This window comes from Pipistrellus hanaki (assembly GCF_964339955.1).
Source record: "Pipistrellus hanaki genome assembly, chromosome: 3".
NCBI classification, from domain to species: Eukaryota; Metazoa; Chordata; class Mammalia; order Chiroptera; family Vespertilionidae; genus Pipistrellus; species Pipistrellus hanaki.
Genome location: NC_140505.1, coordinates 119,444,337 through 119,455,713, shown reverse-complemented (window position 1 = coordinate 119,455,713; position 11,377 = coordinate 119,444,337). Strand labels below are relative to the sequence as shown.

Sequence of the window (11,377 nt, the reverse complement as noted above, 5' to 3'; positions counted from 1 at the left end):
TCAAGGGTCCCAGGTTCGATTCCAGTCAAGGGCATGTACCTTGGTTGAGGGCCCATCCCCAGTAGGGGGTGTGCAGGAGGCGGCTGATCGATGTTTCTCTCTCATCGATGTTTCTAACTCTCTATCCCACTCTCTTCCTCTCTGTAAAATATCAATAAAATGTATTAAAAAAAAAAAAAAAAGACGCTCACCAACCTTGCCTCGCCTTCCCACCGGAGCTGAGACCCCAGGGCTTCAGCTGGCCGAGGGGTGACGCCCTCCGCCCCGGGGAGGGCCTGGCCCAGGTCCTCAGTCCCGCTTCCCTCCCACGGAGTTAAAGGCCCGGGGCCTCGGAGGGCTGCCTTCTTACCCTCGCGCACGCTCCCCGCGAAGGCCTGCGCATGGTTCGGCCGCCACGTCCTCTGTTTCACATTCTTATTCTTGAATCCGACCGGAGAAAACCCTTCGGCCGGCGTCCCCCAACTCGCCGTCCGCCGCCCCGGCGCCGGCCTCGCGGGCGCCATGAAGTACCCAGCGCGTCGCCGGGGAAAATCACAACGGACGCGGTCAAAGCACGTCACCAGGCGGAAGCAATCCATCGCCCAACCGCAGTGTTAGATCGGAGCTCGACTGATCCGGCCTGTGCGACTCTCCGCGGAGCCCCCGCCTCGCGTCCCCGTTGGCGCCATCTACAGCTCGGGCGGGGGAGCGTCATGGCGGCTTCCAGCCCGCTCCCGGCGGCCCAGGACTTGCCCACGCTGCGCGCCCAGCTGCAGGGGCTGCTGCGGTTCCTGAGGCAGGCCCTGCCCATCTCCAATGCGCACACCGTGGACTTCTACACGGAGTCCGTGTGGGAGCAGCTGGTCGACCTGCCCCCGGAGACGGTGCTGGAGGTGCTGAGGGACACGGCGGAGGGCCGCACCGCGGAGGCGCGCCCCCTGGCGGAGCCCGAGGGCGGAGCAGGTGAACGGCGGCGGCGGGAGGGGCGGGCCCGGAGGCGGAGAGGAGGCTCCGCCCTGCGAAGCGCGCCCTCCAGCGGCAGGCGGGCGGAACCGCGCGAGCCGGGGGCGGGCCTGGGCGGGGCCCGCGAGGCCTGTCCTGGGGGCCGCCGAGGTGGGCGGGGACACGGGCCGGGGACCCCGCTTCGGTCCCTGGGAGCCTGTGTGTCTCCACCATTGAAAGGGGACCAGAGGCCGGCAGGGGCGCCCGTTCGTCCAGTAACTCGGCAGTCATCGTTGACGGGAGCAAACAGGGGAACAGGGTCCTCACAATGCCTCTAGGTTCCGGGTGGAAACACGGCGGAAAAGGACCTCAGCATTTAATCCATCAAGATAATGGCAAACGGCCCTGGCCGGTGTGGCCCAGTGGATAGAGTGTCGGCCTGCGGACTGAAAGGTCCCGGGTTCGGTTCCCGTCAAGGGCATGGACCCTGGTTGCAGGCACATCCCCAGTAGGGGGTGTGCAGGAGGCAGCTGGTCGATGGTTCTCATCGATGTTTCTAAGTATCCCTTTCCCTTCCTCTCTGTAAAAAAAAATCAATAAAATATATATATTTTAAAAAGATAATGTCAAATGGTGATGAGGGGAAACCTGGCGCCTGTGACGGCAGCTGTGCAGGGCAGCTCTCAGCCGGGAGGGGTTCGGGTCCCGGCCCGCGGGGAGAGCGGAGAGCGGAGGGCGGGCGCCCCGGGCCCAGGCGGGGGCTGGACCCGCCTGGCAGCCCCGGGCGCGGAGGAGCGGAGCCGGGCCGCCCGAGAGGGTGTTGGCTCTTCAGCGGGACTGAACCCTTTAGCCTATGTGGGGACCTGGCTCACCTTTGAAAGGATAGCTCTGACGATCATCATCGGAAGAACAGACTAACAGGGCAAAAGCCGAGAGGCCAGGGAGAAGACCAGTTCCATAGTTCAGGGAAGAAGAGATGGTTATATCATCTGGAATATTTATTAGTTCGTTTGAACATTGCTTAGAAAGTAGCTAGGACGTGCCATGAGCTTTGGTAGGCTGTGGGGCTTTTTTGGTTGTTGTTTGTTTTGTTTTGTTTTGTTTTTTACCCTCAAGAAACTTAGATTCAACCCAGGCGGTGCGTGTTGGGAGTGGAATGAGGAGAGGACCCGGACAGGCGCCTGGGCCGCCCCTTGGCTTCCAGGTGCTCCGGCCTTGGCCCTGCTGCGAGTGAACCGTGGCACTGGGCGTTCTCTGACTGCGAAGCTCCGCTGGAGGAGCCTCCTGTAGCGGGACGTGGTGAATACTGGCTTCTCTCTAAGTCACAGTTTATTGCTGAGAAAGTTAGGCATGTCTTCAGTTTGCTCTCCTGATAGTCACTATTATACTTCGGAGAATGTGGCAAGTTGCACATCAAAAAGGCAGAGACCATGTCTTTCCTATAAACAGATGTATCCCCAGGAACTAGCCAAATCCCTGGCTTTAATGCATTGAATGCTCCATGAATATTTGTTACGTGACTGCATTAATGAGTGACGCATGGCAGCTTCCCCCCTCGAGAAAAGTAACTGTACCTTTACGTGTAAGGCCCGGACTTTCCTGTGGCTTTCACTTTGTCTTCACGCAATGGCAGAATTAGGTTGTCTTTCATATTCCAATCATAGCAATGGGATTAATTAATATTTTTATTTAGTCTGCACCGAACTACTAGTAAGTGTTTTCTTGCACATTTTCTCTCTTAATCTTCCTGGCAGCCTTGCGGGATGGGTTCTGTTTCCCCAAGTTATGAAATTACAAGTTGAGGAGTTAGTTCGTCAGGGGCCCAGCTCTTGATGGGGTTTCAAACTTCTGACTCCAGGGTCTGAGCCCTTGGCCACCAGGATAAAACTATGGTCGGACTTCTTTAGGGATGGATTCCAAAGGCCGTTATTATCAAAACCGGTACTTTTTAGGACATTAATACATTCCTTAACTTTAGCTTTGTTTTTATTGTTTCCCCTTCAAAGAATTGTTTTGTTCACTGCTGTATATTTATTGCTTAAACCAGTGCCTACTCAGATTAGGAGGTTAATAAATATTTGGCAAGTAAGTAAATTATTGAATAAAGGACACCACTTATTTAGGCTAGGGATAAAATTCTAACATCTTTTGGGAAAACCTTACAATCAGTTTTGTATCTATCCAACAAAAAAATGGGATCTGGACTCAGTTGCTCACCTTTGAAATGTCGTTGGCCCTGGAAACAAAATATTTAATTTTACAGATGGCCCAGTTGCCTATATTGTTAAAAAAAAAATGAATGTTTACAATTTATGCCTGTAAGGAATATTAATTTGTTTCTGTAAGATTATTTGAAGATGGGCATTTTTCTCCATTCCTAGTTGCAGTCTGTTGTGTGTGTCAGAGAAGAGCAGTGGAATCCTTTGACCAGATTTGTACTTAAGAATTGTTCGCTAAATAAAAAGTATAATTTAACAGTTAAGCTTTTAGACTTTTGTGACTGATAGGGTTCAAACGCCTGTGCTACCACTTACCAGCTGTGTGACCTTGGAGGCGTTCATTCATTCATTCATTCAGCAATGTCTCCTGTGGGCCAGCACTATCTAGGACAGGGGTCTTCAAACTATGGCCCGCGGGCCACATGCAGCCCCCAGGGGAGTCTGATCCTGCCCGCCAGGTTTTTTGGGCAGTGAGCGCAGCCAAGGTGTTACAGTAGGAATTAGTAGTTCATATAGTCCGGCCCTCCAGCTCTCTGAGGGACCGTGATCTGGCCCCCACTTTAAAAAGTTTGAGGACCCCTGATAGGAGCTGGGGAAATAGCAGTCAAGGAAAACAACAAAAATCCTCACCTTCATTTTGCCTGCCTTCTGGAGGGAAGAGTTAGACCCCTCCCACACCCTCCCCCAAAAAGTGCCACAGAGAAAGATTAAGTAGAGAGAGGAGGTGAGGCTGAGTGCAGGAGGAAAGTATGTTTGCAATTTTAAATAGATGGTTTCAGCAAGCCCTCATGGAGATGACACTGGAAGAAAATCTAAATAAGGGGGGAAATGAGCCATGAAGCTACCTGGAGGGAAAGCGGGCCAGATAATGAGAACAGGGAGCATGGAGGCCCGGCCCTGGGTGTGTGTGTGGGGGGGGGGAAGGGGGGGCGGGGGGGGGGAGGGAGGGGGGCAGGGAGGAGCGGGGAGCCTGCACGGTGTGTTTCAGGAGCAGCCAGGAGACTGGAGCAGCTTTCCTTCGGGGACTCACAAGAAGTATGGTTTTCTGCCGGTTTTGTATGAGGAGTTACAAATAAACACAATTCCCGAGCTGCAGCGCGCTAATGCTCGGTGTTTGGAAGCCACTCACAGATGTTTGGCACAATCATTTGGTGTTTTATGAGAACAAGCCGTTTCTGAAATCCTCCGTGTCACCATTTCAGTCCATTTCTCCTGCCAGGTGATCTTTGGGCCCAGTCAGTCCTGAAAGTTTCTTCTCCTCAGTTCAACTGAAAAGACCGAGCCAAAAAAAAACCACCCACAAACTTGATTCTCCAAAATAAAAAAAGAGATGCTTAAAATAGCTATATTTTGCTGAAACCGGCTTTGTTTAGTGGATAGAGCATTGGCCTGCGGACTGAAAGGTCCTGGGTTCGATTCCGGTCAAGGGCATGTATCTTGGTTGCGGGCACATCCCCAGTGGGGGGTGTGCAACAGGCAGCTGGTTGATGTTTCTCTCTCATCAATGCTTCTGACTCTGTCCCTCTCTCTTCCTCTCTGTGGAAAAATCAATAAAATTAAAAAAATTTTTTTTAAATAATAAAGTAAATAAATAAAATAAAATAGCTATATTTCAGAGACATAAATTATGGGTGTTATAGATTGAATTGTGTCCTTTCAAAATGTATATGTTGAAGCTCTAATCACCACTGTGACTGTATTTGGATATGGGGCCTTGAAGGAGGTAATTAATGTGTAATGAGGCCATGTCGGTGAATCCAGTAGGACCGTGGTTGGCAAACGGGGGCTCGAGAGCCACATGCGGCTCTTTGGCCCCTTGAGTGTGGCTCTTCCACAAAATACCATGGCCTGGGCAAGTCTATTTTGAAGAAGTGGCATTAGAAGAAGTTTAAGTTTAAAAAATTTGGCTCTCAAAAGAAATTTCAATCTTTGCACTGTTGATATTTGGCTCTGTTGACTAATGAGTTTGCCGCCCACTGCAATGGGAAGAGGACAAGACACTAGGAGGGCATACACTGGTGAAAACTGTGTGAGGATACAGGGAGGAGGCAGCCATCTAAAAGCCAAGAAGAGAGGCTTCACCAGAAATCTACCCTGGCAGCATTTTGATCTTGGACTTTCAGGTTCCAGAACGGTGAGAAAGAACACGTATTTGTTGTTTAAGCCACCTCATCTGTGACAGCCTGAGCGATAGTTCAGTAGGCTTTGCAGACGCTGCCTGGATTCAAGTCCTGGATCCCAAACTTACTAGCTTTGTTAGCTTGGGCTTTAACTCTCTGTGCCTCCGTTCCTCATCTGTAAAACGGGGGTCATTATAGTGCCCACGTGGTGGAGTGCTATGGAAGGTAAATGAGTTAATACGTAGAAAGAGTTGGGAATATGCCTAACGAATAGCGGCACTCAGTCCATTCATGTGTTTGACTAATGCTTATTTTGTACCATCTACCTGCCAGGCCCTGTCCTAGGCCCTACGGTGACGGTGTGAACACACAGAGTTCCTGTCCTCATGGAGCTGATGGTCACTGGCGGTGAGGGTAGATATACAGTCAGCTCTGTACATACTATCCGGCAGCAGTAAATATAGTGATGAAAAGCGTGATGGGCCGGGACCGATTTGGCCCAGTGGATAGAGCATCGGCCTGCGGACTGAAAGGTCCCAGGTTCGATTCCGGTCAAGGGCACGTAGGGGGTGTGCAGGAGGCGGTATGCAGGAGGCGGCTGATCGATGATTCTCTCTCATCAATGTTTCTAACTCTCTATCCCTCTCTCTTCCTTTCTGTAAAAAAATCAATAAAATATATTTAAAAAAAAAAAAGAAAAGAAAAAAGAAAAGTGTGACGGGCGTGGGGAAGTGAAAGACAATGGTGTGGTGGAGAGAAATGCTATTTTAGGAACAGTGGCCGTGATCAGGAAGTCTTACCTATCCAGACAAAATTTGAACAGAGACTTGAAGAAGTGAGGGAGCCAGGCAGGTAGCTGTCTGCGGAAGGGTGTTCCGGCCCGGTGGAGAGCAGGCGCCCACGCGGGGCCTGCGGGTGTGCTGGAACACAGCGGAGCTGCAGGTTAGCCCGCTGAGAGAGGAGGTTTGAGAGGTGAGCTGGGGCCGCTTCGTGCAGGACTTGTAGGCCGTACCGAGTGCTTGGCTTTTACTCTGAGCAGCGGGGAAAGCTCTTTGAGGAGCTTTGTGTGGTGGCGTGATACGTGACTTATGTTTCAGAGGGATGATTTTGACTTCTGTGTGGAGGAATGGCTATTGCAGGTAAGGCAGGAAGCAAGAAGACAAGATAGATGGAGGCTATTAAAATAGCCCACGGAGACTTCGGGCAATGGCAGCTCAAAGAGGTCAGGCCATTTCTCTGCTAGATAACAACGATACACTCTGGCCAGGTTCCTCTTGGTGAGCATCTGTACAATTAACTTACTGTATTTTACCTGAACAGCACAGAGTGTATGCCCACGATAGATTATTACTTTGTCGAGCTTTCGCTCTCATTGTGTTTCTTTTGTTTAATAGATTAAATTTCTTTTTGTCCAGTCTTGGTAGTGTTTGTTGGTTGTGGTGATGGTAGTGACTGGTGTATTGAAATGGCGCTCACCTGTAATTTGGGACACACGGAGCCAGGAAGCACGTTGGAAATAAAAAGGGAGAATAGAGAAAGCATTAGTGACGTCTGTTTTGCTCTGTTGTATTTAACCTTTATTCATTCACTTTCCTCGTGTCATTTATTCTGAACTCTGTTTATTCCTTTCTTAGTTTTTCCTGGGCTGCTCCTGAAATTACAAGTAAAGATGAGCAGAAATGCAAACCCATAATAATTTATCATCATACTTTGTTTATTTGATTTATAGAAAGTGCGGTCATATTTTCCAGATGAGTCCATTAAGAATTTAATTTATATTCTAGTTCTCAATGGTAATCCCCCCATTTCTGCTCTCCACCCCTCTCCGTAATTTTCAATCATTAAAAAGTTTGGTAAAACAAAATTCATGGACAGTACTCTCATCTAAGGCATCACCCCCCCCCCCCCCAATTCTACTTAATGATACTTTTGTTTAGCCAATCAGAATAAATTTGAAAATCTTCTATTTGTTTAGATATCCATTTGTGTTGTTGTTTGTTTAAGTTACGTCACATCATTAACATTTCACTGGAAGCTTGCAGTTATAGTAATCTAGCTTTGTGATTTATCATAATTTAGATTTCTTCCCTGATTTATAAAGAAAGAAGAAAGGAAAAAAGCAACTTGCCTACATGGCCTCATGACTGCTGGTGTTCATATTTCTTTTATTTTCCTCATTCATCACCTCAGTGGCTCCTCTGTAAAGGTATTAACATCCTTCCTGTTACTCAGGCTTATTTCTTCCTCCATTTCTCTTGGATCTGCTGTTGTTTATGTCCACAACAAATAGCTTGGCCCCCGCTTTTCTTAATTTTGCAGCAGAATTTTACCAATAACCCTGAGCTCTTATTCTTGCCTCTGGACCCTATTTTTCAACTGCTTTTTCATTCAAACGGATCTTTAGTTATCTTTCAGAATCATAGTTCTGATCTTGCCATTCCTCTGCTCAAAACCCATCGTCTAGGTCTCCATTTTGTACAAATTAAAGTGCTTTACCTTCTGCCCTTACTTACTATCACCTCTACCTGGAACCTCCCGCTATTAATGAAAGCAAATAGGAGGCAACATAGAAAGGACATGGGTCTTGTGGTTATCATCTATAGATTTGAATCCTTGTTCTGACGCTTTAGTGCTATGTAATCCTGTGTGAATTAGTTTAGCTTTTGAGCCTCAGTTTTTTTTTAATTTTTAAAAATAGGAATCAATTCTGGCCTGAATAGGTTATATAAAAGTAAATGAGGTAGATGTTAAAACCTACTCATATAAGTGAGTCAGCATAATAAATATTGGTCACCTTCTTTATATTCTGCTCCCTGCAGGTAGAGGCAAAAGAAGCCCAGAGTCAGAGACCTGCTTCTTTCCATCTCTAGCTCTGACTAGCTGTATATCGTGCACAGGACATTTAGCTGTGGGCCTCAACTTTCTCATTTAAGAAGTAACTGCCAAGGTGTTCATCAATAGCTGAGATGGAAAAATAGCCAACCCCAGTCTCACATGGCTTATAAACATGTCTTGCATGGCCAATAAGTTTACATTTTTTTAATATTTTAGGAAGCATTTCAAAATTCATACACACAAATCCAGATTTACAGCTTCTCTTGGAAAAATAAAAAATAAAAATCTGACTACTTTGTGGTATAGCTCCCTTTGCTGGGTGTATTCTCTTCCCCTCTCTAACTTCACAAACTGGAGTAATCTTCCTGGCCCCCAAAGACTATGGCTCCTGGTTTGTGGGCATCAGTCAGTTTCCTTATTCCCCTTGAAAATGAATTCAGGAGTTCGCCTCACATTTTCAAAGCAGAATAAGAATGAAAATAGTTATGGATCATTTGACGAAAAGATATCTAGGGTTGCTTCCAGTGCTCAAACCCTATGGAAACATGATTTAAAGTTTTCAATCTCTATTCCCTAATAATCCCTAATGTTAAAGCCATAATCATGTTGAGGGCCTGGATCAGCTGGTATCTTGGGATGAAAAGCCTATGGCAAGTTGTTATTGGGTCAGCCAAGTTGATAAAGGATGAACTTCTTACCTGATAAACTTTCATCAGGGAGGTGGCTGAATAATTTGATGTCAGTTCTCAATTTTTAAAATGTGTCTTCAGCTAGAGTTGAAGAGAGGGAATAAGAGGGAGTAGTATAGGATTATCGGTGCTTTTTTAACCATTCTCTTTCTACCCATATCCCTTATACTTTAGCCGCCTTGTTTCCTGATATGCCATGCATTTTTCCCCTCTGTAATTGGGTATATGCTGAACTCTCCCACCCCATCTTTTTAATACACATTCATTTATTTCTCATCTTCTTTCAAAGCCCAGGTCAAATTATACTAAATTAATTACTACCAAACTTGTCATCTACATATTCTTTTATTTCTACCTGTATTCGAGCACTTAGCACATTTTGTTATAAATGGTTTGTTAACTTTGACTCTTCCTAGTCTGATTTCTGGTTCCTAGTATATAATAAGTGCCACAGAGCGGGCACTCATGAAATGTTTGTTGAATTTAATATGGCTAAGTAGAGAGTATATAGGTCTTCCAGGAAAGTAGAACAGTGTAAGCAAAAGAGTAAAGAGATTTGGGGATAGTAAGGAACGCAGAGCAAATAATATAAGCGTAATATGCTAATTAGGCCAGACGACCTTCTGGACCAGGGGTCCTCAAACTTTTTAAAGTGGGGGCCAGATCACGGTCCCTCAGAGAGCTGGAGGGCCGGACTATATGAACTAATTCCTACTGTAACACCTCGGCTGCGCTCACTGCCCAAAAAACCTGGCGGGCCGGATCAGACTCCTCTGCGGGCCGCATGTGGCCCGCGGGCCGTAGTTTGAAGACCCCTGTAATCTGGACGAAGCTGGGCTGTGAGGGAAGCCCGGTCCCGGGTCCCAGCAGCCGGAGGGAAGGAAGGCCTGCTCTTGTACAGATTCCTCGTGCATTGGGCCTCTCGTACAAGTCAGGCTAGGAAAAAATATTATAGTCAATTTCTGGAGACAGTTTGGTAAATAGTTTGGAATCATCCTTCCTTGAGGACATGGGTTAAGATCCTTTTGTGCTAGTCTAGAGGTGAACACTGTTTCTGGGGCAAGATGGAAATGGAAAGGAAGTGATGGTGAATTGCCCCAGGGAAAAGAGGGTGGGAGGAGATAGAAAAGGGTAAAGGGGGAATAAATAGTAATAGAAGTGATGCTATTATAATAACCTGGTTATTATTTAACAGGAAAGAAGGAAAGGGGAAATCGAATAATAAAGGCATGCCATTTTATACAGATTTGCCAAAAATCTGCATTTAACACTCTCCATTCAAGTCTGTTCCCACTGATTGATGGGGGAAAGGGACTGGACAAATGCCATTTAGACACATGCTCAGGAAGGTCTGAGTGATGTGGGAAGGTACCTACTTGTCTGCCAGTCATATCTGTGAACAAATAAGTGGCCACAATGGACATTGCCACTGCAAACATGTAAAACCTAAATATACTAGAGGCCTGGTGCATGGATTCGTGCACCGGTGGAGTCCCTCGACCTGGTCTGTGGACATCCCCCGAGGGATCCCGGATTGTGAGAGGGTGCAGGTGAGGCCAAGGGACCCCACTGATGCATGATTGGGGCCGGGGAGGAGTCATGGGAGGGGTCCTAAGTATGTCTGGCCCGTCTAGCCCAGTCTCGATTGGCTGGACCCCAGCAGCAAGCTAACCTACAGGTCAGAGCGTCTACCCCCTGGTGGTCAGTGCACATCATAGTACCAGTCTAATGGTCATTTAGGCTTTTATATATCTAGATAAACTTCTAAACAGAGAAGCCTCCCTCCCTTCTTCTCTAGCTCTTAGCTTTAGGGCACCAGGCTCCTGTGACTCCTGTGTCAGGGACACGCTTCCCTAATCCTACATAGCACTCGGGACCTTACGTGGACGAATGGGCTTTAATGAGCTTGGGTACTAAGCCACATCTGGCTACAACGTAAAATGAAAACTCTGGACACTGGCCTTCCTCTGGCTCTGCTGGAACCCCAACTGCACCTTTCCCAGACTGGCTTGAGGGGCAGGGTACTTTGGAACCTGAGAAATGTAACTTCACACAAATAAAACCTTTTTCCACATGCAAATCTTAGCAAACTCATTTTCTGAAGTGATTGTAAGAACCTCACTCCCAGGAGCAACAGAGGAATTCAATCCTCCGGTAATAAAAGGAGACTTAATTTGGGGTAGTGAACACACAATACAATATAAAGTTGATGTATTATAGAATTGTACACCTGAAACCTATATCATTTTAATAACCAATGTCACCCAATCAATTTAATTAAAAATAAGTAAATAAAAGAAAGTGAGTTTGAAAAGATATTGTACAAAGAAAATTGGAAGTCTTGGTGAATGATATTTATATAGAGTTCATAAAAATGGAGGAATCAGAGATAATTCCAATATTTTCACTCTGGGAAGGTCTTAAAGAATAATAATGAATAATACTATTAGCAAAATTAGGAAAATCAGTAGAGGAGCTGTTTGGGGAAATAATGCATTCTGTTTTAGATCTATTGAATTTGAGATAACCCAAATAGTCCATCTATGCTCACAAATGGACATGAAACTTTACATACAGCTATGGGTGATTCATA

General features: G+C 46.7%; 1 protein-coding gene across 2 annotated transcripts in view; it reads left to right on the top strand.

Moving 5' to 3' along the window:
* Positions 1 to 353: 353 nt before the first annotated feature.
* METTL25 (methyltransferase like 25) overlaps positions 354 to 11,377 on the top strand; it is an 86,087-nt gene continuing 75,063 nt past the window's right edge. For both annotated transcript variants that reach the window (XR_014794618.1, XM_084878859.1), the window contains exon 1: positions 354 to 942. Coding sequence is in view for 1 of the 2 variants with exons in the window: in XM_084878859.1 (XP_084734985.1) it covers positions 381 to 942 (562 nt within the window). In the remaining variant the exon portion in view is untranslated. The remainder of the gene's footprint in view (positions 943 to 11,377) is intronic.